General features: G+C 36.7%; 1 protein-coding gene across 1 annotated transcript in view; it reads right to left on the bottom strand.

Moving 5' to 3' along the window:
* myo10l1 (myosin X, like 1) overlaps nucleotides 1-24,645 on the bottom strand; it is a 55,663-nt gene that overhangs the window by 25,270 nt on the left and 5,748 nt on the right. Inside the window, exon 2 of the mRNA XM_059571511.1 lies at nucleotides 10,404-10,502. Coding sequence (XP_059427494.1) covers nucleotides 10,404-10,502 — 99 coding nt within the window. The remainder of the gene's footprint in view (nucleotides 1-10,403; nucleotides 10,503-24,645) is intronic.

Raw genomic sequence — 24,645 nt, 5'->3', positions numbered from 1 at the left:
TCATGCTCCATTTTCTCCACCCACCCACTCACACATGCACACAAACACACAGCCACTCCATCTCTCTCCACTCAGTGCATGGATATTCCTGCAAATCTGTTTGATGTTTGAAGCTGTTTTGCATGATTCAGATGAAAGCTGCAAAAAAGCATGGGAGAGAGAGACTATACGCACCAGTGACCTACATTTGCACCTAAACAGTAACAGAAGCGCAACAGAATGTAGTGGTTTAAATTTGAATTTAAAACAAGGCCCACATGGAGTGAGACACTGAAAAACAGTGAGATGTAACTTAATGGTTAAAGACATCTGTCTGCCTGTGAACACAGACCAAAAATGATATAATAAAAGTGACCTGTGTGAATGACCCCTAAGTTCACCTCAGACAGACTGATGACCATTTGAACTGCTGGAGACTGTAGGCCAGTGATAGGCTTGTGTTGTTCAGTGATATGGAAATAAAGACAAGAATATTAAAAGTTATTTTTAATGCTTTCATTTGTCACAATAATGTTTTGCAACTGAATTATTTAAATGCCAGCCTTTTCAATGCAAATAATTAAACAACTGTTCAAAAGTCTCTAAAGCAGGGGTTTCCGAACTCAATCCTGTAGTGCCACTGTCCTGCAGAGTTTAGCTCCAATCCTAATTAAACACATCTGAACCAGGTAATCAAGGTCTAGGCATACTAGAAACTTCCTGGCAGGTATTTGAGCTGGTTGGAGCAAAATTCTGCAGGAAAGTGGCCCTCCAGGAACGAGTCTGGACACCCCTGTTCTAATGTGTATACTAATATTACATTTATTTGAACAAAATACAGTAAAACAGTAATATTGTGTAATATTATTACAATTTACAGACAAATGTTTCTATTTTAATTTATTTCAAAATATTTTTTTTTTTTCTGTGATGGCAAAGCTGAATTTTCAGCATCATTACTTCAGTCATCAGTGTCACATGATTCTTCAGAAATTATTCTAATATGCTAACTCAATAAACATTTCTTAACAAAATCGGGTTGTGCTCCTAAATATTTTTGTGGAAACCATGGGAAAAAGTAAACGATGATAAGTTTAAAATAACATTATTGGAAATAAATCCATATATTATACTAAATATTTTTACTGTTATATGTGATCAATTTATTGTATCCTTGCCGAATATAATTATGTCTTTTGAAAGAAAGAAAAAACTTTTGAACTTTTTTCTATGTATGCCAGTAAATGCAATAAAAACAACATATTTAATTTCATTAGGCTTTTTCGTCCACTGATGTTTCTCAGTGTAAAATTAATTCCAAATAGCTCTCACATACAAAACCACACAAAGAAAGGCCATCTCAGGAGGGGGTGAGTTAGACACCTTCGAGTGCTGTAGCTCAGAGTTGCATGTGAACTCTTATAGTTAACTTCTCAAATTTAGGTCACAGTCTATTTTTGTGCCTCAGAGTTCTTAAATCCTATAACAAACCTGTGAATGCTTTAGGTGACACATGCGCACTGAAGCAGAAAGCTCCCCTCTGCGTGAATAGTAGGAAGTAGATACTCACTCACTGACCAATGCTCTGGAGGGCACACACACAAATACACACCCACCAAAACAAAAAAACACATACAGTTTTTCCAGCTGATACACTTTTAAAGGGATGGTTCATCCAAAAGTGAAAATTCTGTCATTAATTACTCACCCTCATGTCATCTTCATTCGTCTTCAGAACTCAAATTAAGATATTTTTGATGAATTCTGAGAGCTCTCTTACGTATGTGATACTCTCCAAAATGGCGCTATAGGGTGACATGGAGGAGACAAATTGTTGAATAAAGTTGTTATTTTTTGTTTTCTTTGCGCACAAAAAGTATTGTTGTAGCATTGGAAAATGATGGTTGAACCACTGATGTCACATGGATTCTTTTAACGATCTCCTTGCTACGTTTCTGAGACCTGATCATGTAAGGACCCTTGCTGTCTACGGGAGTCAGAGAGCTCTCAGAACGCATCAAAATTGTCTTAATTTATGTTCCAAAGATGAAAAAAGGTCTTACATGTTTGGGATGACATGAGAGTGCGTAATTAATAGCAGAAGTTTCATTTTTTGGTGAACTATCCCTTTAAAATGCTAAATGCTTTATGTGTAAATGCTTCCATTAAGAACCTTTAACTTCTGAAGAATCTTTCTGTTCACAAAAGGTTCTTTGGATCAAAAGAAAGTTCTTCAGATTATAAAAAGGTAAGAAAGAGATGGTTCTTTAAAGATCCTTTGACTGAATGGTTCTTTGTGGAACTAAAAATGGTTCTTCTATGCCATCACTGTAAAGAACCTTTTAAGCACCTTTATTTTTGAGTGTACAGAGAAATAAAGGAAAAGACACCAGAATTACTGGTATACTGACAAAATATGCAAACACGTTAACTTAAATTCTTATTCAACCTTAAAGACAAGGTTAACATTATGAGTGCCCTTTTCCACATCCTCAAATTCAACCTGAAAGGTCAAGGCTCACAATGCAACCTTCTATGATGGAATCAAACTATACCAACACAATATAGCCCTGTGACAAAGTCAGAAGAACCCTGCTAGCATAACTACATTACAAAAACATTTTAAAGTCATGAGAAGATATTATAACACATTTGCACTATTCCTTTAAAGGAATAGTTCACCCAAAAATGTCAGTTTGCTGTAAATATATACACACCCTCAAGCCTTTCAAAATGTGAATGGCTTGGTTTCTTCATCAAAACAGATTTGGAGAAATTTAACATTGCATGACTTGCTCACCAATGAATCCTCTGTGGGGAGTAAATGGGTGCCATCAGAATGAGAGTCCAAACAGCTGATAAAAATATTATAAAATCCACAAAGTAATCCAAACAACTCCATCCTCATCTCCATCCATACTCTGTCCATCAACTAACGTTTTGTGAAGCGAAAAACTATGTTTGTAATAAAGTTATCATTAAGATGTTTTTAACTTTAAACTGTTGCTTCTTGCTAAAATGTAAGTCCTCTATCCATAATATTGGTTTCTTCAGTGAAAAAGTTGATTTGTCTGAATCAGGAGAGAGATATGCACAGGTCAAGGACTGTTTATAATGTGAGAGGAGAACAGGGGATGGACAAATTTTTGCTTAAAACACAGCTTTTTACTTAACAAAATGTTAACTGAGGGATTGGAGTTGTGTGAATTGAAGTTGTGTGTTATGTTACTATGATGTTTTTATCAACTATGATGTTTTTATCCGCATACATGTGAGCAAGTGATGTAATGCTCTCCAAACTCATTTGCATCTTGGATGGCCTGAATGTTTTCAGCAAATGTTAATTTTGGAGGGAAATATTCCTTTAATATGCTTTTCATTATGGAAGGTTTTTTATTGCGTTTGTTTTTATGCAACATTTTTTTATGTTTTCATAATGTTGCAAAAACGTAGCAGGTTGCATATCGTTAAATTTTGATCTTGGTTACATTTGTATATCTTAGTTGTGTTTTCTTGAACATATTTAAAAATGTTTCAATTCACATGTACAATCCACACAAGCATGCAGGCATAGCACACATACAGTCCCAGTAACTCGGTCAGAACCACTGCAGGAATGGGGTCACTTCCATTCTTAACTAAAATATTAACGAAATCAGAAACAAGAGAGAGAGAGAGAGAGAGAGAGAGAGAGAGAGAGAAATAAAGTGAGGTAAAGAGAGAGAGATGTCAGTTTGCACTGAGCCCTGTACTTTACCATGCCTTAAAATCTACATAAAAAATTCAGCATTCTCCAACAGGGCTGACATTTCAAAACACATACCCCACACATGCAAAACTATTTTTCTACCCTTTTGGACGAAGACTTTAGGGCCAAAACAATGGGTGAGAAGACCTCCAGGATGACATTATGGAGCCTGCTGGAGTTTCCTGGAAAGGCTGCCTGAGACCTAACAGAAGGCTGGATAGGTGTATTGATTTATGGAGGAGGGTTTGAACTACTGCAGAGAATGCTACTGAATATTCTCATGTCAGCACAAGCTCTCTGGTGTTCAGGGCATGAAACATCAAGGTTACCAGCATACAGGAAATATTGGGGAAATGCAGTCTTACACAAAACCTAAAGGAGATTTTTTTTATTTTATTTTTTTGGAACCTGCCTTGGATTCAACTGTAGAACTGGAAAGTCTTAATCATTTTAGAGATTCTGTTCATTTAGATGCCCATTTCAAATAATTGGTGGGAAAAATATCACTTATTCATTTCTGTGAAACACAAAAGAAGATATTCTGAAGAAAATTACAACTGTTTATGCCTATATAATGAAAGTCATTGAACCTACTGACTTTCAAAGAATGGACCCCCCCCCCCTGTGTTCTACAGAATAAAGAAATGCATACATGTTTGAAACAGCATGTTTCTTTTGCACAACTAGCATTATCAAACAAAATGTAATTGCAAAAATATATTTTTTTTACCACACACCCTCCATTTGCCATTGGTTGGTCAAACAGTAGTTCTGTCCCAAACTTGTTAAAAGTTAATGTTAATATATCAAGCAGAAATTTGTGTCAATTGTGTCAATTTAGTGAAATCCGTTAACAAATCACTTCATTGTGTCTGTATACTATACTGGTATTGGAGAAAGTATTAACCATTAAATCAATGCAATCTCAAATGCAGCATTGACTGCAGCAGATCACATAATCTAATGACATTAGCAGACATCATCACTGCCAATTTGCATAAAGTTAATCAAGCACTTTGATCAAATCTGTTGCATTGCCAACAGCGACATGTCAGTTCAAACCTCACTAAAATTAAATTCCATTTTGTAGCTGCAATATCAAGTGCGAATTCCCCTTTAGGGATTTACAAAGATGCTGGGAATCATAAAAAAATGATAATCATAAATCAGTAAATATAACTATTAGTCAACTGACTCTATCCTTAATGTCTGTTTGCATTTGCATCTCCATCTCCATCAGAACAACCTTATTTTAACGACAGAGTCACATTTAAGACTCATTCTAGATGACAGATATAGGACTTCAACAGAGTCCACCACTAGTCTTATCAACCCAGTGGTCTTTCATTCTTTTTTCTTTCATGTTTTGTTTCCGTGTATGACCATGTTTTTAAATACGGAAATGTGTTTCCTATACTGCTTAGTATTGCAGAATAGTCTAAAAACCAACATGAAAAAGAATGGTGAGGAAATTGAAGATCATGGTCTTGCCTGAATAAAAGCTGTAATAGGATATTCTTTCCATGTTGCCCATCCCTACTACGCATGCACATGAATTAACATAACATATGCACCAGCACAAAAACACAAATGCAAACAGGCTTCCTATATGCATCTGTACATACAGATAACTAGAGCTGTAGTCAAGTCCAGCTTTGTCAAGTCCAAGTCAAGTCCAAGTCAAGTCCAAGTCCAGGACTAGTCGAGACCGAGTCAAGACCGAGTCCAAAGAGCTTCGAGTCCAAGTCAAGTCCAAGTCCAAAAGTTTCGAGTCCAAGTCAAGACCGAGTCCAAATAAAAGAAAAAATTGTCTTCTTCAAGACCACATACAACTACTGATAATGTTTGTGATGCGAGAGACAGCATATCTCCTATTCTAAGAAAATCGTTTTACATTATTATTTGTAATGATCAAAAAGCATGTGCAAAGTAACAACTCTGTAGTACAGGGGTCTCCAAACTAGATCCTGGATGGCCAATGTCCTGAAAGGTTTAGCTTCAACTGGCCTTAACATACCTGGAAGATTAGTGTGTCTAAGAGCTTGATTAGCTGTATCAAGTGTGTATAATTAGGGTTAAAGCTAACAGGGGCATTACACAAGATCCCGGGCCCTATGCATGGGCAGTCCTGATGGGCTCCCATGCCCCCAACCCATGAAAATATCCAGGTAAAATAAAATATATTTCAGATTCATACTTTTCAAGGGCCCTCTCTTCCTTTGGGGCCCTGGTAATGAGTACTGGTTTACTCCCAGTCTGACCCTGGGAGCTTAACTATAAAGGACACTGAGTTTGGAGCTGTAAGGTCAAATTATTTTTATGTACTTTATTTTCAATTTATTTACTTAATAATGCTGCTTTTGCTGACATTATGTCTGTGGTCAAAAATGTATATGACTTATGCCTTGGCACAGTGCACAGACACACGCAAAGTTCGGGATATGACAAATGCGTGCAGCAAGGCTTGAAGGGATACGTTTGGCTCTACTGGGCATGCGCACATAAATACAGTGAAATTTTTGTCATACTGTGCTAGGGCTTGCATAGACTACTCGGCGCTGTTGGAAACAATCAACTACTCCAGCATGCATTAAAGGGACAATAAGTAACTTTTTAGGTATTTTATTATCTAAAATCAATATTTTTATTCATAAATATGCCCTCAATGGTGTACAAATACCTATGCCAATGTTTAAACTAATCCTCGTAAATGAAGAATTTATTATCTTTATATACATGGGACGGGTAGGTCGACGGAGGCTTCCATGTAGTTCCGCCATCTTGCAAAACTATAATAGCAGAGAGGGACAAAAAGTACTAAGCCAACGCGTTTTCGGTCAGAGCCAGAAACGCAGGTGCAGAGCAGTGAGAGGCGCTTGAAACTGCACCGGCAAGTTTAAAAGTCTGGATTGCATTCTTATTATGGACCATACATATGCCGCGCCACAGGAGAAGAAAACATCGTCGCCAAAACGAAGTGCTATTAGAAGACATCCTGTCAAAGCTTTTTGGTACATATCGCCTACCGTAGATGCAACGCGCATTTGAAAAAGCGAGGCGATGGAGAGTAAAATTAGATTGAATGCAAAATACAATTTCACCACTAGATGGGAGTAATTCCTACTTACAGCCCCTTTAACCATAATTCATACAAAGTGTTTGCAAGTACGACGTACATTTTAGAATTACAATATTGCGTGGAGCTGTTACTTTCTATGACCTTATCTATGTTGCATGTAAAAATTAAATATGTAATGTAATAATTAGGGTTGTTCCTGAAGCCGAATACCTTATACGGAATGGCAAGGATAATGGCTTAAAAAACTCGGCTGAAGCTGACACAGTCTGGTGTTTGCTAGATAACAGTTGAGAAAGGGGATCAGCGCCAGAAGTGAATTAATGTAAACTTTATGAGTGAAAAGAGCTCAAATCAAACACCGCATTGTTGTCGCCTCTGTGCATCTCTCAGAAATCAGAGCGTTGCAAGAGTAATTTTATCTATAATAATACATACACGTTATAGTATTTGTATATATTTAAAAGGCAATGATTTAAAGCTTAGGCTACGATATGATACGAATGAATGGAATAAGCACAGCACGCTCACCAATCAAACAGCAGCGTTGCGCGTCTCTCAAAAACCAAATCAGTTCTCTCTCAAGAGTAGGCTAATAATCAGCTTAGATACGGATACATTGTCTACTTGTCCTACATGTTTGCATCTTTACCTTTTGCTGGTTTGCGCGGCACACACACATCTGTTTAGTGAAGTTCATTAACATTAAGACTCACTCAAAGTGTTCTGCGTAATGAAAATGTGCGCATTGAATTGATTCAATCGTGTTCAATTAATAATTAAATTAATAATTATTTTAGTTTAACACGACATACTTGTTCAGTGATAACTACGAAAAAATATAAAAAGTCATAACGGTCTTATCAAGTAACTGTACGATGTTGTATCCGAATGCAGATAGGAAAAATTTTGTGATTGTTACAGATACAAATACTGGCTGTTACATGAAAATTTAAATATGTAATGTCATAATTTAAAAGTTTTTAAAATGTACATTTGTAATTGTTGCATAAGGCTATACATTAATACGCGTTTATTGATTAAAAAAAACTATTTAATGTGTTTTCATTTACAATAGCATGAACCATGAGTAGTCGAGTAACTCCCAAGCATTTTTTATTAAAAAAATCTACTAGTAGAAATCAGTAGTCTTGCAACCCCTATACTGTACAACAATAATTAGTATTTCATTATTGTAAAGGGTACGTTTAAGGCTATCTAGGTGTAGGCGTAAATAAAACACAATCTAACAGGTAGAAAATTAAATCAGAAACATCTAAACTTTTCAGGTCACAGTAAGTGCACCGCTGGTCATGCAACATGCACATCCTTTCCCGGAACAATACTGAAAGCTAAGCCAAGATGGAGAAACAGCTGATCATAGCTGTACAAGGATAGCCATTTTTTAAATGAATCTATTAGCAGAGCTACTACAAGGGATTTTTAGTGCTGGAAATCCAATTATTTTTTGCTGAAATTTCTGTGTCTTCATGGAGAGCGGGTTATGGTTGCCCAGCAACAGCAGACGCCACTGGAGCGCAAGCGCAGATTATAGAGTGCTTTAGAAATAAGGAGAGCGGCGCGCCTAGCGTTTTCCACACGTTTTCAGTCGCGACATGCAAATGTGGTTTTGTTTTGAAGGAGAAATTTTTTATTTTATTTTTTTGCTGGACTCAGTCGAGACCAACTAGAAGACTTGGCGAGTCCAATGGCAAAGTCCGAGACAAGTCCGAGTGCAAATGCAACGAGTCCGAGACAAGTCCGAGACTACAGAAAAATGTCTGGAGTCCAGACTCGAGTCCAAGACCGGACTCGAGTACTACAGCCCTACAGATAACCCTTCCCTGCTGTGCAGTCTCCCTTTCTGAGCAGAATCCAGGCTAGCACAGCTGTTATTATTAGCCTGACATCACAGCTCTGCCAGCTCCAACACCCACAGCTATCACAAACTACTTACCTCTATCAGCACCGTGAGTGCTTGTGTGGGAGTTTAACTGCTAATACAACCATTTGATTACAATTAAACCTTAAAACAGAGGCAGTTCTGATCACTGAACTGTATAGAAATGTGAAAGACACAGTTTGTGCACAGACTCCATAACACTGACAAAAGGTATTTACTGTAGAAACGAATTAAATCTCTCTGAGGTGTATTTTACATGAGATAATATAATCTTTATTTTCCATTTTAAAATTTTGGAACAGTGCCACATACGGAGAATAAAACGAAAGCCACTTATAAAGGAAATATATTAAGGCTCCCACATCATCTGCTCATAGTCATGAGAACGGCAAAACAGCTATCAAACAATTGACTGTTTGAGAGTGTTTTGCATTAATTTTGATGTATTTATTCAACAAACTAAGATCACTTTTAAAGAGTGCTGAACTGAGACCATCTCAAAAGATGGCTACTGCTTTCAGTCCCTGATGCAATTCTTGGCAGCTTAACTGTACTTTGACAAAGAGGAGCTGCTAATTTTATTTTTCTATATTGAGATGACAGGATGATGCACATATTATAACTATTATAAACTATGCACAGAGCCTAAGAGGTCTTTCTTCAGTGTTCAGTGCAAATTAAAGCTTTAACTGGACTAACTTGCAATCCTGTGTAAATGTGACAATAACAGAAATTTAACACTGTATTCTTTGTTTGGTAGCTGTAGGCCAAGGAGGTAACTGAAGTAGATTTAAATCAAATTGTCAAGTTAAATTCATTTGCTTAGCACTTTTGACAACACACATTGTTTTTCAAAGCATATTCACAATAAATCTTAATGTGTATAATATCTTTATGTCTTCATGCCTCATAGTAGCATTCAAGCAATCAAGTGGTTGAGATATGCTATATAGTAAATCTATATATAGAAAATTCAGTTGATAATTACTTTTACCATCAGATTTCATGGATTTGATATTTAGAGAAAGATCAAATATACATCTATCTAATTTTAGTTTTACTTAACTTAGCATGTTCTAATTGCAGGAAGCTAATGCAAAAGCAAAACCATTTTCTTATAATGGCTTACTGGTATTTTTCAGTCTCTTTTTGAAATTGTTGCATGCCCAGTTATACCAGAAGATTTTAAGAACTAGCTCGTTGGGTATCGTACAAAAAGGTCTAGTAAAATTTTCTCCAGCTGCAGGGCACCCTGTTACCATGACAGTAAAATATTAGTGGACATCTCTGCACTAAAAGAAGAGTGTTCTGTCTCTTCTACTCTGTCTCTCTTTTGATCATGTGATTATTCTGTGATTATTTATTTGCATATAAAACATTGCACCAGAACTGGCCAAAAGCTCATGTAGAATGGAGGAGTGCATTATGGTTGGTTATATGATATAGTCTCTTTCACATGGTCAGTTATGGGAGGGTGAATGTATTAATTCAGCCTCAGAAATGCAAATGGCAGACATACACAAATAAATATGCATATGCACACACACACACACACACACACACACAGCTCCTCAGCCCTGTTATTATGACATTCAGAGCACAATACCAACCCAGCGTAATCTCTGACTCACACAACACCCATTCAGCTACAAAGGTCAACATCTGTGTGTTTGGTTCTGTGAGTCTGTGAATCTTACCTCCCCGTAGTCAGTGGTGAGCACCATGGTTCCATCTCCAAAGGAGTTCACTGTAGACGGGACCAGCTGATCTTTATGATTCACCCACACTCGAGAACCCTGCAAAACACACACTAAAGCAGTCAGACACAAACCAGCACAATCCCAGATTATATGTCCCAGTTGCTTGTAAGAGCCACAGAACAATAAAACACAACAATAAAATGCAAAATCTTCATGTAGTCATTCACTGTTGAAATGTATGACTTTCAGGATGACGTGTGGGTGGCTTTTCATTTCCAAACACTCACAGATGCCCACACACAAAGCTTAGACACGTCTTTGAGCACAAAAGTCTGATTCAAGCCTAAAAAGTTTTTTTTGGCCTTTTATTATTCCAAGGCAGTGAGGTAAAGGCCAAACTGGCCAAAAAAGCACATTATAAAGTATAATGTTTAAAAGAAAAAGTATAAAGAGACAAGCACCCCCCCCCCCCCCCAAAAAAAAAACTTTGTATTTTTTACAGGACATAGTATTACAAATAAATTAAAAAAAAAAAAAATCTTTCATAATGTGACTTAAAAAAACTAAAAAGTCTACAGTATATTGTTTTACCATTACCAAACTGTTGTTTTGTTTGTCAGGGTCTTTTGTACTTAAAAATTTAATTTTATATTCAATGTGTTACTTCACTTGCCACTTCTTTGTTATTATTTATGAAATGTACCTGCAATTTCTGAGGGAAAATTGTTTAATTGTTGAAAGCAATTCCAATCTGATTTCATGGCAATTCGTACATATTTTACTAGGTGGCTGATTCACATGAATTCAATCGACCTCACTAGTATGAATTTGTACGTTTTGTGAAAAAACTTACGTACACTGAAAAAAAAAATGATTAATTGAATTTACAATTTTTTTTAAGGTAAGTGGTTGCAATCAATTTATTTTAGCTTCATTAAAATACATTTATTTGACTAACTTTCAACAGGTTTTAATTTTTTTAAATGTAGCTAAAATAAATTTTTGCAACAATGTAATGTTACATTAACAAATGTAGTATATTTTTTTCATTGTATTTTACGAGGTGCCAAATTCATAGGAAATCATGCGAATGACCACCCCTAAACCTACTCCTTACAGAAATCAAACAAAATCATACGAATGAAGTTGTACAAATTCTTACTTATTTGCCACCTAATAAAATATGTAAGAATTATTTGTGAGATAGCATTGTGAAATTCTACACCAAGTGTACATTATCTTCATTATATTATCTCCTTCTGAAGTGGACTTTGAGCTTTGTAACTTTGCAGATCTTTTTTTATTCTTAAACAGCATTACAGACTAACTTAAGTTGAAAAAGTGGAAAAGCATAATAGAACCCCTTTAAAACCTTACAAAAATTATACTTCAAAGATAATCTCACCATCAGATTGGATAAGACACATGTTTAAAAGAATGACCCAACAACATTTCTGACATAATATTACAGAATACTGTAAATTAATCACTTACAAAAGTATGAAAGGTTTACAGACTAAGCAGATTTATCATAGGAGATTTGTGCTTTACTAAATTTCCCCACATTATAATTTTGTAAATGCAATAACAGACAGTGAGCAATTATAGTATTTTGGATGTCCTCCTGCTCTTCTCCACAGTAAAGTGCTGTTCTTTGTGTGAGCACCGGACTGAATTATGGCCAGCTGTATAACGTTAACTACTAATAATTGAGGAAACGGATCGATAAGCCCTCACTTCAAAGAGGAAACTCAATCCAACTCACCAGCTTCAAAAAAAAAATATTCAAAGCATTAAATGGCCCAAAAGAAACATCCATTTACATTGAAATTATTATTTTGTGACAAAATTCCTTTCCCAAAAACTTCCTCTCACAGTAGCCTATATGAGGTAAACTATCCCAATGGTAACCTGACAGAATTCACAAATATTATTCTACTGTCATTAAAGGCAGGGTAGGTAAAAAAAATGTATAAAAAACTTTTTTTCCAAATTTGTTTAAACTTTATTTATATATCAATACATAATTAAAATGTAAGTACTCTGAAAAAGAAAGTATAAAAATCGAGTGTCTGTATACCTCTCACGACTGTTTTAAAGACAGCTCATTATTTCCATTCACTCCACCCCCTCCCTTCTGGGCTCCTTCCAAAGCCTCTACTATGGCTCGCTAAGTAATGTTATGTTAGCTATATTACGCAGCTACGTGTGCTAATGACACATGCTTCATGAAAAAAATATGTATGATCAAAATACAAAAAGAAAGATTTACCTGTCCAGCAGAAATAAAGCCATCAAGGAGTCACTTTTCAGCCCCTTGAGTTCCCTCAGTTCTCGTCATCGCTGGAAAGCCACGCTGATATTAACTCGCGTTTTATTTCTTTGTTTATCCAAAGACTTTTTGTTCATTGCCTTTTCTTGTACTGTTACTGTCTTCCTTGTTTTGCCTGGTTTGCCTTCACTTTGCCTGGTTTGCATAGGCCGGTACTGTGAATTTTGCTTGCTGTTTCTCTGCCATTGTTTTGGTATTCCTAGGATCCGTGCCTCTTGAATTCCACAAATCAAACGTGCACGCACAAGTGGGCAGGTCATGTGTGGCAAAAGAGTGGTTGCCATGGTTGCGAGAGAGTGACAGTCGCCTAAGCCAATCCTGTGTTTCGTCCCGAATGGAAATAATGAGCTGTGTTTAATACAGATTAAACGGTCTAGAGTCACTCGATTTTTATACTCTTTTTATCAGAGTACTTACATTTTAATTATGCATTGATATATATAGAAAGTTTAAACAAATTTGGAAGAAAGTTGTTTATACATTTATTACCTACCCTGCCTTTAAAGATGATTTTGAAATAAGAACGCAATTTGAAACCCACATAGGAATTCACTGCTAGACAACACAAGCATGTAATTGAAATTTTGACTCATTGGGCAAACATAAACTTACGCCTGCCCACAAACAAATAAAGAATAATGTGTAAATCCTCCCCAAACCTCAAACTAGACAATGAGTTTAAGTTTCCAAGACATGGACATTAACCATACTGATTTTGAAGCGGATGACCTCCTCTTCAACATGCATTTCTGGACAATAAATAGGCAAACGGATAAAAACAGATTCTTTGTCATCAGATGGTTAACTATGATGAGCCGTCCCACCTCCAGTCAGAGGAACTAAAGTGGTGAATACAAAAGACAGGCTGCTCTGCCCCTGGGTAAAGAAACCAAGCCAGGCAGGAAAAACACTTAAACAGACAGCTGAGCTACATACACTTACACATTTCATTTACATTAGAAGACATTAAAAAGATTTCCCTGCTCTTTTGGGGAAAAAATCATTTAGTGTACTATTCATACCACAAAACTCCCTCCACAGCCTATCGAGACTTTATTATTCAGCAATGAAATTATCACAGCCAGCACTAATATTAATGGCTATTCACAGAGGCTAATATAAAAGCATTTACATATTGTATGTAACAGTATCAAAACTGTGAAAAGAACGGTGACAAGCAACAGATATGATGCCGTTCTACCTTGGAATGCGTCCTCCGAAGGCAGCAGTTTTCAGTTTTCAGATGCAGCCATAGTTTGCGGAGCACACAGAGTTGTCTGCAATGTGTTAACATCCTGTCGCCGATACATCGTGCAATGTGAACACAGCAGCATCTGAACGCTACCCCAGATGGTCGTGCAGTGTGAGAACAATGATAATCCGACGACTTTGAAAATCGTTCAGTGTGAACTCAGCATAAAGAGCCTAGAAAGCTTCTTGTTTGTTGACTACAGCCTGTTTATAAGCACTTCTAATCACAAGTTTAGGAAGATGGTTGGTGCATGTTGCATCCTTAATGCACAAGGAACCAAAACTCAGAGCAGATGCAGGGATGAATTCTTATGTAACAGCATTTACTGGTGCTCGAAATTTGGATGATGAGCTACATGTGAGTAAATGAACACAAGTGCCACACTCATTGAAACTGGGATCGCATGTCTTTATTTAATTAAATTGCAGACTTTGCCATTTAAAATTGCACTCAGCCAGATCACGATTTTGGTTTTAATTCAATAGATTGTGCAGCTTTTTGTCACTGTGTGTATTGTGTGCATGGGGAGAAGTTCAGAAATTAAAAAATTACTTGATGTTTGACCTCTTTCTCTCAAGCAATCTTCATGTTCTAATCAGAAACTTCTGGCTTTACACATTCTCAGATAGCATCTCTAACAGGATCAGGAGCTGCTACAGTAATTAGCACAGATGCAGTGGCTGTTGGTTTGTGCCCCGATCTGAGCGAACGAATCATTAATGAGAGCTCAGGCCCTATGGAGAGCAGGAGTGTGTAATCATGCATGAACACATCAGAGATGAAAGATTTCAACATCTTCATCAACAGATAACTTTGCTGTTGCTCTTGCACAGCTGTCAGGAGAAAACCACTACATCTGCTGTAAAAACATCCAACCACACACATATGTGGAGGAATAAGGAGAGCATGCTCTTAGTGGGGGAGGGTATGCAAGAGGGTCTATATAAAAGACACAGCTCATGAGGAATCAGCAGCATAATGACCTGGACATGGGCTGTACGATTAATAAAAAATAAAAATAATCATTTTTATTTACAGTGTAATATTGTTTTTATTTAATATTTAAATATTTTATATTTTATAATTTAGGTAAAAATTACAATTACTATTATTATTTTGTTATTTATTATTGTTATTATTATTACTTTATAGCCATTCTGATACATGATCAAAAAATTTTAGCCGTTACTCAAAAATTGTTTAGCTCTATACCAACAATCCAGGCTTGTTCAATTGAATTAAATACTGCAGTCACACTCAGTCGGAAAAGGGTGGCTTGCCCACTTCAGGTTGGTGGAGAGTTTAAGTATCTTGGGGTCTTGTTCACGAGTGAGGGAAGGATGGAACGGGAGATTGACAGACGGATCGGTGCAGCTTCTGCAGTAATGCGGTCGATGTACCGGTCTGTCGTGGTGAAGAAATAGCTGAGCCGCAAGGCGAAGCTATCGATTTACCAGTCAATCTACGTTCCTACTCTCACCTATGGTCATGAGCTTTGGGTCATGACCGAAAGGACAAGATCCCGGATACAGGCGGCCGAAATGAGCTTTCTCCGCAGGGTGGCTGGGCGATCCCTTAGAGATAGGGTGAGAAGCTCAGTCATCCGGGAGGAGCTCAGAGTAGAGCCGCTGCTCCTCCACATAGAGAGGGGTCAGTTGAGGTGGCTCGGGCATCTGTTCCGGATGCCTCCTGGACACCTTCCCGGGAAGGTGTTCCGGGCGCGTCCCACTGGGAGGAGACCCCGGGGAAGACCTAGGACACGCTGGCCTGGGAACGCCTCGGTGTCCCCCCAGAAGAGCTGGAGGAAGTGTCTAGGGAGAGGGAAGTCTGGGGTTCTCTGCTTAGACTGCTGCCCCCGCGACCCGGCCCCGGATAAGCGGAAGAAGATGGATGGATGGATGGACAGTCACACTATGTAAACCACAGCACATAGACTCACTGAACCCTTCAAATAACTTTTATGGAACATCTGCACAACCTTGACAATCACTGGCTTTCGAAATCTCCCTGCACAGATACTCGCCATTATTAACCTCTCAACTAATGACCAATGTAATTCATCACCAGACAGCTTTTCAACCTCTCATCACCTACCAATGAGGGATTTACCAATTCCAACAGACAATAACATTGGCAGTGAGAAGGAGGGGTGTGTGTGGAACAGTGCCTGAATAATTCTTTGAGGATTAATAAAGCATTAGGGAAGTGGCACACTTGGCAACGTGTTTAAAATGCAGAATAGAAGCATATGTGTGGGTATTACGAATCAAGCATGATACAGCTGGACAAGGAGACATGGAAAGAGAAATGGCAAAAGAAAGAAGGAGAGTATTGACTGTAAATGGAGTACAAACCCACTGGCCCAGGAAAAATGCTGCATCCCATCACCCACTTCTACAGTCCTAAACATGCTGACATTTCAGTGTTCATCACTGGAGTCTCAGCTACTGCAACACAACCATTCTGAGATATTTCTGCTCCATTTCAGACACACTCAGTTATAATGTTAACACTCTGACCATCTTTCTCCACCATAGGGAGAATTTTACATAATCTAAAATGACAATTAGCTATACATCAGTATACCTTCCTCTTTCTCACCTCTCCAATTCCCTTTCCCTTCTTTTTTCCTCCCCTCTTATCTTCTTTACTCTTGTCTCCTAACCTCATGTATGTTCACACATAACAGTGTGAAAATGCCATTGTACTGTGCTTCCTGTGCAGCTATCAAATATACAGTACATGACAGAAGGAGAGGGAGTGGGAGAGAGAGGACAAAGAGAAAGAGTGAGAGAAATGAATGATAGATTAAGCTGTCATGCTAAAAGCTGTGCCTGAGAGATTCCCACCATATTGAAGAAAATAGAGACGATGAGGAGGCTAGACTTTGCTTCACATTTCTATACCTCTCCACTCCTCCTTTAATTTATGGCCAACATATTGATGCTCCCTAAAGACACACACACTGGTTTTATGGAGCATTTTATTCTCAGCTTGATCAATAACAATAATCTTTTTAATTGGCATAAATGTTTTTGTCTGTGGGAAAATTAATGTTAAAACAAAATGTAAGGTATGAACCAAACATAAATATAATTTTAGAAAATCTAATAAATTTGGCTATAGAGTTGGTCAAAATGTTATTTCTTTTCAAACAAGTAAATCAGTTACAGATATTAAAGACATTTATGTAATATATATGAATATATATAATGCAGGATTATCCGCTATAGGTTGTGATGGGCTGGTATAGGTCCTGAGCTGTTTTATAGTCCCAATCTTCACACTCTTTTCTCTTCATCCTCTACATTCCTCCCTCCTGCTCTGTCCTTCACATGGTCTCTCACCTCTCTGGGCTGGCCCAATCTGATTTAAGAGCAGAAATAATGAAGACTAAGAAATGAGACACCTGTCTGGAGACCCCCTCTCTGACTCCCTCTCCTGTATGTCTTTTTTAACGACCCGCTGACAGATTTATGCGTCTGGAAAAGGAGCGAGACAGAGATCTAAATGGTCAAGCGGTTTACCATGGCAGGAGAAGCGTTAATTGTCCATCAACGGAAGATATATGTTTTCTGTGCTGAACAGGGTGGGAATGTGTGTTCATGCACTAGGTACAGACGAGAGCAGAAGTTAGTGTATGGAGCATTCCTGCATGTCCTGGCAGTGCGGCATTGTTCTCTCTTCCAATACTGAACAATCGATCTGTATGCATTGCAAACAAGGAAATACATCACTAGGCCATTATTAGGTATCTCTGGATAATTGATTACATACGTGATTGCTTATTGGCCTCTTAGGTTTAAGTATCTTTAAGAAAACAGATATCACTTCTTTTGGATGAATAATTATGTCGATGGACCTCATATTAAAAACATTATATTATAAGATTTAAGATATTTTGCTTGAAGTAATAGTTCCACCAAAATGTACGTTCTGTTATCATTTATTCATCCTTAAGTTTTTCTAAACCCACAAGACTTTATTTCTTTGGAGAAATAAAAGGAAAAACTGCCTTCCAAACTCCAGTTAAGGGAAAATAAATGTATATCATTTTGTGTGAGAAACGGACATTTAGTTGCCCATACACAAAGTAAAATAAGTACGTATCTTTAATATGTATATTTCCTTTTATGAAATATGACATATGAAGTAAAAACTTTTCCATATTTTAGCATAGCCTATATACCTAGTCTATACATTTTTTGACATTTTTGGACAATTTACATATATCATGTACATGTATATACACCCTAAAACCCATCAATACATGTTGATTTTATATGTAAATATAAAAAGCAAATATAAAAGATAGACATGTATTTAAAAATTGTATTACAAAAACACATAAACATACAGATTGTTCTTTGTTTTTTTAATAAAGTTGCATATGCATATAAATAAAATACATTGTTGACATATATAGCAACAATATATAAAGTGCAATTTATTATGTATAATATGTCCAGATTTTTACTATGGGGATTTTATATATGTTAAAACTTCTTCATATATGTAATAAAGTATCTTCATCTACTCAAGCAATTGTCTTCATGCAAACAATTTTTGTATTTTTTATTTTGGTAAAAAATGTGGCAAGGACATTGTGAGATTCAAGTGTAACATTGTCTCATAATAAGTGTGACCCAAAAAAGTGCTGGGTTAACATGCTACACTCGTGAAGTCATCCATTTTGGCTCTAATCACAGCAGGGTGAAATCACAAGGGAAACGAGCGATGCTAAATCAGGAAAGCCAAAAGTGCCGTTTTAATGACAAAGGGAGTTAATTACATCGCAGGCCTAGCTGTTTGCGTTCTGATAATTATATGGCTATACAGCCAGCAAGAAAGAGAAAACACAAGCTGGTAATCTACCAAAGGGCTGCACGCAGCATTGTGCAGTTTGTCCAGTTTCACAGACATAAAACAAGAGTGATTTGCCACTAGATTTCCCTTGGAAGATTCAGACAGATGACCCCTGGCCTTTCTAAGTGTTATAAGGGCACTATAATAACCTGCTGCGTTACAGTAATCCCACCGAGCTGCCACCTCTACATCAAAGGGTTCAGCACAAGCACACGGCTGCCATGGCAACAGAGGGACAGGGTTGTGGCAGCAGGTGCTGGGTGTGAACTTGGGCAATAGTCGAGTAGACAGGGCAGGTTATATACTGAAGAAAAAATATAATTTAATGATTTAATATACAGATGGATAAACTAAAACTGGACAGATTTTTGAATGCCTTTGCAGAGGATCAAAAATACTCTTGTGCACGTTGCTTGGAAAGGTCAAATGCAGTATAGGTGTGTATTTAGGAGTGACATCTCTCTGTCATGTACACACATACTTACATTCAGCATGCGCGGCAGTCTACTGAACATAAACAACGCTGATTATGTTCAGTAGACAGTGCGTGCATGCTGAACGTAAATACTCTCAATAAGTTGATGTTCTGGGGTACTCTGCAAAATGGTGGAAGACGGTAACTCGGGAGAAGAACTGGTAAATAAAATATGTTATTGTTTTCTTTGCACATAAAAAGTATTCTTATAGCTTCATAAAATTACGGTTTAACCACTGACACAAAGTTAAGACTCTGGTGAAAGCAAAAGCACTTTGTTTGGCCTTCTGAGAGCAGATGCATTTAGGAATCTTTAAGATTACTTAAAACAGAACAGCAACGCATTTTATGGAAGACTGTTTCGTGAACCTAGGAGAGGAGGTGATTCTGTCTTCGCTACGACAATCTGGCGCTTCTGCTACTGTAAGAATGTTTTGTTATTAGTTTAGTTAGAGTTTTGCGCGAGTGTGTGCGTGTGTGAGAGAGAGAGAGATGGTCACAGTGGAGTCAGCTGTCTTAACTGTGCATGGCTTATGGACTGCAAACACATACTGTACGTGCTTCATCACTGTGTCGGTCTTGCCACTCTGTTCCTCTTTGGAGCTTGAATTGATGGTAAAACTAAGGACATTATTAACTGTCTTTACATTTTTAAAAAAAAGAAGAAGCTCACGATTATGAAAAGGGGCGTTATATTTCCAAACGAGTGCTTGCGGTGTTCGGCCAATCACAATGCACTGGGTCAGTTAGCCAATCAGAGCAGACTGCTCTTGTCAGAAGGAGGGTCTGTGTAGAAAATTACATGTTTGAGAGAGGCGGTGCATAGAGGACCTACAATAATCTACAGCATTTGAAAAATAATAAAAGCATGTCAACATATTCAATTACACCAAATACACAAAATAATGATCTTTAAAAAAGCATCATATTACCCCTTTAATACTTGCATGCCGTGTGACAGCTGCTTTCTGTGCGTGTGCTTCAGAAATTTGTGAAAACCGTATATCAGAAGTTTAAACTGACATTGTTTTAGGGAGATAGACATGATAATTAAAACCAAACAGTTAAGCTGTAAAAAATAAATGTGGGGGTGGGGAGCAGGAGCTCATTTGTATTTAAAGATACATGCAGATAAAAACAGTGGGGCTATGTTTCTGCTTCCATGCAAAATAGACTTTTTCAAAATGATTTAATAAATTATCTGTGGGGTACTTAAAGCTTAACAGACAAATTCTGGTGACACCTGAGACTTATATTACGTCTTGTAAAAAAGGGGCATAAATGGTACCCTTTCAAAAGGACAACCAGAATGTATTTATTAAATTAAATAAAGTAAAAACTGTAGTAATGTGAATGAAATATTACTCCAATTTAAAATGTTATATATTTTAAAATGGAATGTATTCTTGTGATGGGAAAGCTTCACGATTTCAGTTTTGAATTTCAATAGCCATGATTCCAGTATTTAGCATCACACGATCCTTTAAAAATCATTCTAATATGCTGATTTGGTGCTTAAGAAACATTTCTGATAATTATCATTGCTGGAAAAAGTTACATAATATGCTGCATAACATTTTTGTGGAAACTGCGATATGGCACATTTTTTCTGAATTCCTTGATTAATATTAATGTCAAAAGAACAATGGTTATTTAAAACATAAATATTAATAAAAATCTTATCCATTAAAAAAAGTGTCTCACATGGCTCCAGGGGGTGAACAAAGGCCTCCTGTAGCGAATCGATGCGATTTTGTAAGAAAAATATCCATTTTCAAAACGTTATAATCACTTTAATCTAGCTTGCACTCACAGTTGTAAATGAAGCAGTTCCAGGGGAATGATGTATGAGGTCAGCTTTGCGTATGCGCTGCTCAGAAGTGACGAATGCGGAAACGCAGCGGAGAGATCAAAACACAACAACGGTCATTAATTAGAAGTACAAAACAAGGATTCTTAAAGAAGAATGTTGGAGGATTTCGATACAAGTCAAGAGGAAACTGGTTTTCCTTTGCTAAAGTAAGTAAACTTTGCTTCCTTTTGCTACTTTTAAAAACGTTGGTTTTCACGAGACTCATCTGCGAATGCGCAATGTTGACCTCATACGTCATTCCCAGAATTGCTTCCATTTTAAAACAGTGAGCAAGCTAGATTAAAGTGATTATTACGTTTGGAATATGGATATTTTTCTTACAAAAATGCATTGATTCGCTACAGAAGGCCTTTGTTCACCCCCCGGAGTTGTGTGAGACACTTTTTTTAATGGATGTGCTTTTCATTAAACTTTTCATGGACCGATGCAGTGCAAAACCGACTGAGTGGCATCAAACAGCTTGAAAGATGAAAGACAATTTTTAAAATAACTCTGACTGGATTCGTATGAAGGAAGAAATTCATATACACCTAGGATAACTTCAAGGTGAGTAATTTATGGGGTAATTTTAATTTTTTAGTGAATTAACCCTTAAATACCTTTTACAGGTTTTCTCAATTTATTGGGTTTATTGCAAATGCACACAAAACCTTTTTGCCTACACACAACTAGATGCAAACCACAGAAGATCAATTCCGAAGTAGCAGACTATATATAAGACATTAAATGGTGCCCCTAATATGAGTTTCTTTAATGAACATTACACTGATAATGTCATAAAAATGTTATCTTTTATGTCATAAAAGTTTTATATTTTTATAAATGTTTTCCTGTTTTCGCATATTTCCAGTCTGGTCTTGGTATGAACAGATGGCGCTGAGTCTCAGGTGAGGACTGCACGTCACACACACACACACACACACACACACACACAGTGTGCTGTTCAAATACTACAAAGGAGACACACTTCAGATGCTGAATAAATGCAAAAATCATGAACCTATCGGACTTCAACAACAAAAAACAATTTGAAACCAATACATTTTTCTTTGCCAATATCCATTAACAATAGGTTAAAATAAGGGTCTTTTTAAAAGCATCTAAAATATTCATGACCTGTACCAATATCATTTAGCTGATCTTGTACCCTCACTAGTCCACTAAAATAAACTTTGAGCCCATTCCTATCTCTCTGCATAGCTGGCATCTGCCTTTAGTGATTTATATAAATATCATCCTAAATAAATATTTTGTGTGTGTGTGTGTGTGTGTGTGTGTTTCTTTACATGCAGTTTCCAAGTAAATATGCAAACAATACTTTATGATGTTGTGTGAGAGCCACTGGCTATTGCTTGGAACATGGCTAGTATGCTTAAAGGGACAGTTCACCCAAAAATTACAATGATGTCATTATTTACTCACCTCTTGAAATTTCAAACGTGTATGACTTTTTCATTTAAAAATGCAAATTCAAGTCAAGTCACCTTTATTTATATAGTGTTTTATACAACACAGATTGTTTGAAAGCAGCTTTACAGGGATAAACAGGAAAATGAGCAGCTTAATCTAAGTCCTGTAAAGAGACAGGATTTCCTTGTATAATAAATTGGTTTATTAAGTCTTTCATTGAAATAATGATCAACACACATACATACACCTATAGTAGACACAGAAACATGTGCGTTATATATGTGCTATATGTGTTTACATGAATAAATGATGATTAAATTATCCATTGAATTTCAGTGATATGTGGCCAGACAGTTCAATCCTATATTCTCTTAAAAGAAATGGAGAGTATCTCTTATTATCCACGGCTGAAGTAACCCTGCGTCTTCACTAGCGCCCAGTGCTAAAATATGCCTTGATCAAAGGGTGAGATTTAATGTTGGGATTGAGGCACTCTGGTTTCTCTCCGCATGGGGTTTGCTTCATATTCTGATTTTCTCAAAGATGATGACTTGAATAAAAGAAAAAGCTATCAGTCCAGACGAGAAAGACTTCACGAGCAACCATTCTAATTATACACCAGGGACCGGAACAATGACTAGACCATATAATGATGCCATGAATGTACAGTGAGAGAGGAAAAGAAGGCATGGAGACAGGAAGGGGCACACGTGCATCAGTGCTAGAAAGGGATTTGCACTTTTCCCTGGAGCGGTCTGTCAGATCTGCTCTTCACAGGCAGGCGGAAGCGGCTGATCTGGGTCAGGAGAGACAACTTTGCTCAGTGCTTCTCTCTGCTGGTCTCTCTAACTGAAAACACAAGTGTGTACACATGCAGCTAAATCTCAGTCTTTCTCTATGTCTCTGTCTCCATCTTGATTTTGAAAGCCTTCATAGTCACTGTATGTCTTGCTCATGATACTATAATATGGTTATGTGGGTGAACTGGAACCAAAGGAGGAATAATAATATACAGTCAGCCAATCATTATCACAAAATAAATCCTCACAGTGTAGATCAGGAAACATTAACTTGCTTATTACATAGCTATACACAAAAACTTTTTAATTTGTTACACCCAAATTCACTTATTTCATCCCCCAACCCCAAATTATATTTTGATTTAATATTAATCAAAACAGTTATTTTACCACAGACAAAAACAGACATTCATACAAACTAAAAAGATAGTATACAAATATATATATATATATATATATATATATATATATATATATATATATATATATATATATATATACACACACACATATAAAAACCATACCATACCAGTTCATCAAAAATGTTACTTAATGTAGGTCAATATAATATTTTTTTTCTTTTAACAACTTAATTTTATCAAGCAAGTTAAATGATCTATAATATTAAAGTAAAATGCTGACTTAAGATAAAACTAAAAATATTGAGTAAACGTTTAATTTAGTTTATGAAAAAAGCAGGATTATTCATCAAACACCAAAACATTTATAAAATTCACAATAATTTCTGCAGTCAGTATAGCTAAGCAGTGTTCTCCACATTAAAATATTAAATTATTTCAATTTTGTATATAGCGAGTGTCGCTTTTGGCCAACCTGAACACAACCAGAAACAATGTATTTCGATTAGACCAATATAAAAATGCACTCAAATTCACTTTGTAAAACAATGCTACTTCAACAGTCTACCATTATCCTTAATGTTAGATGTTAATAAAGTCTAACTGGTCAACGTTCAATTAAAACCTCACAAGAATCCATAAGAGATGGAATTTCTAACCTGTAAACACACACATACACATGCAATGTAACTGTGAAACACACAGTACAACAATCACACCTCATTTAGGCTATTCAACAGCAGCCAAAACAAGGAAAAAAATTAAAAAGACAGAACATCTCTAAGAGCTTCCTTTAGTACTATGAAACAAACCGAAAAAGGGTAAAAGATGACAAAAACTTAAAGCAAGAATGATGAAGAAAAGGGGAATGG

This window comes from Carassius carassius, chromosome 17, assembly GCF_963082965.1.
Source record: "Carassius carassius chromosome 17, fCarCar2.1, whole genome shotgun sequence".
In the NCBI taxonomy this organism is placed as follows: Eukaryota; Metazoa; Chordata; class Actinopteri; order Cypriniformes; family Cyprinidae; genus Carassius; species Carassius carassius.
Note: the sequence above shows the minus strand (reverse complement) of the source record. Positions and strands in the feature narration are given on the sequence as shown.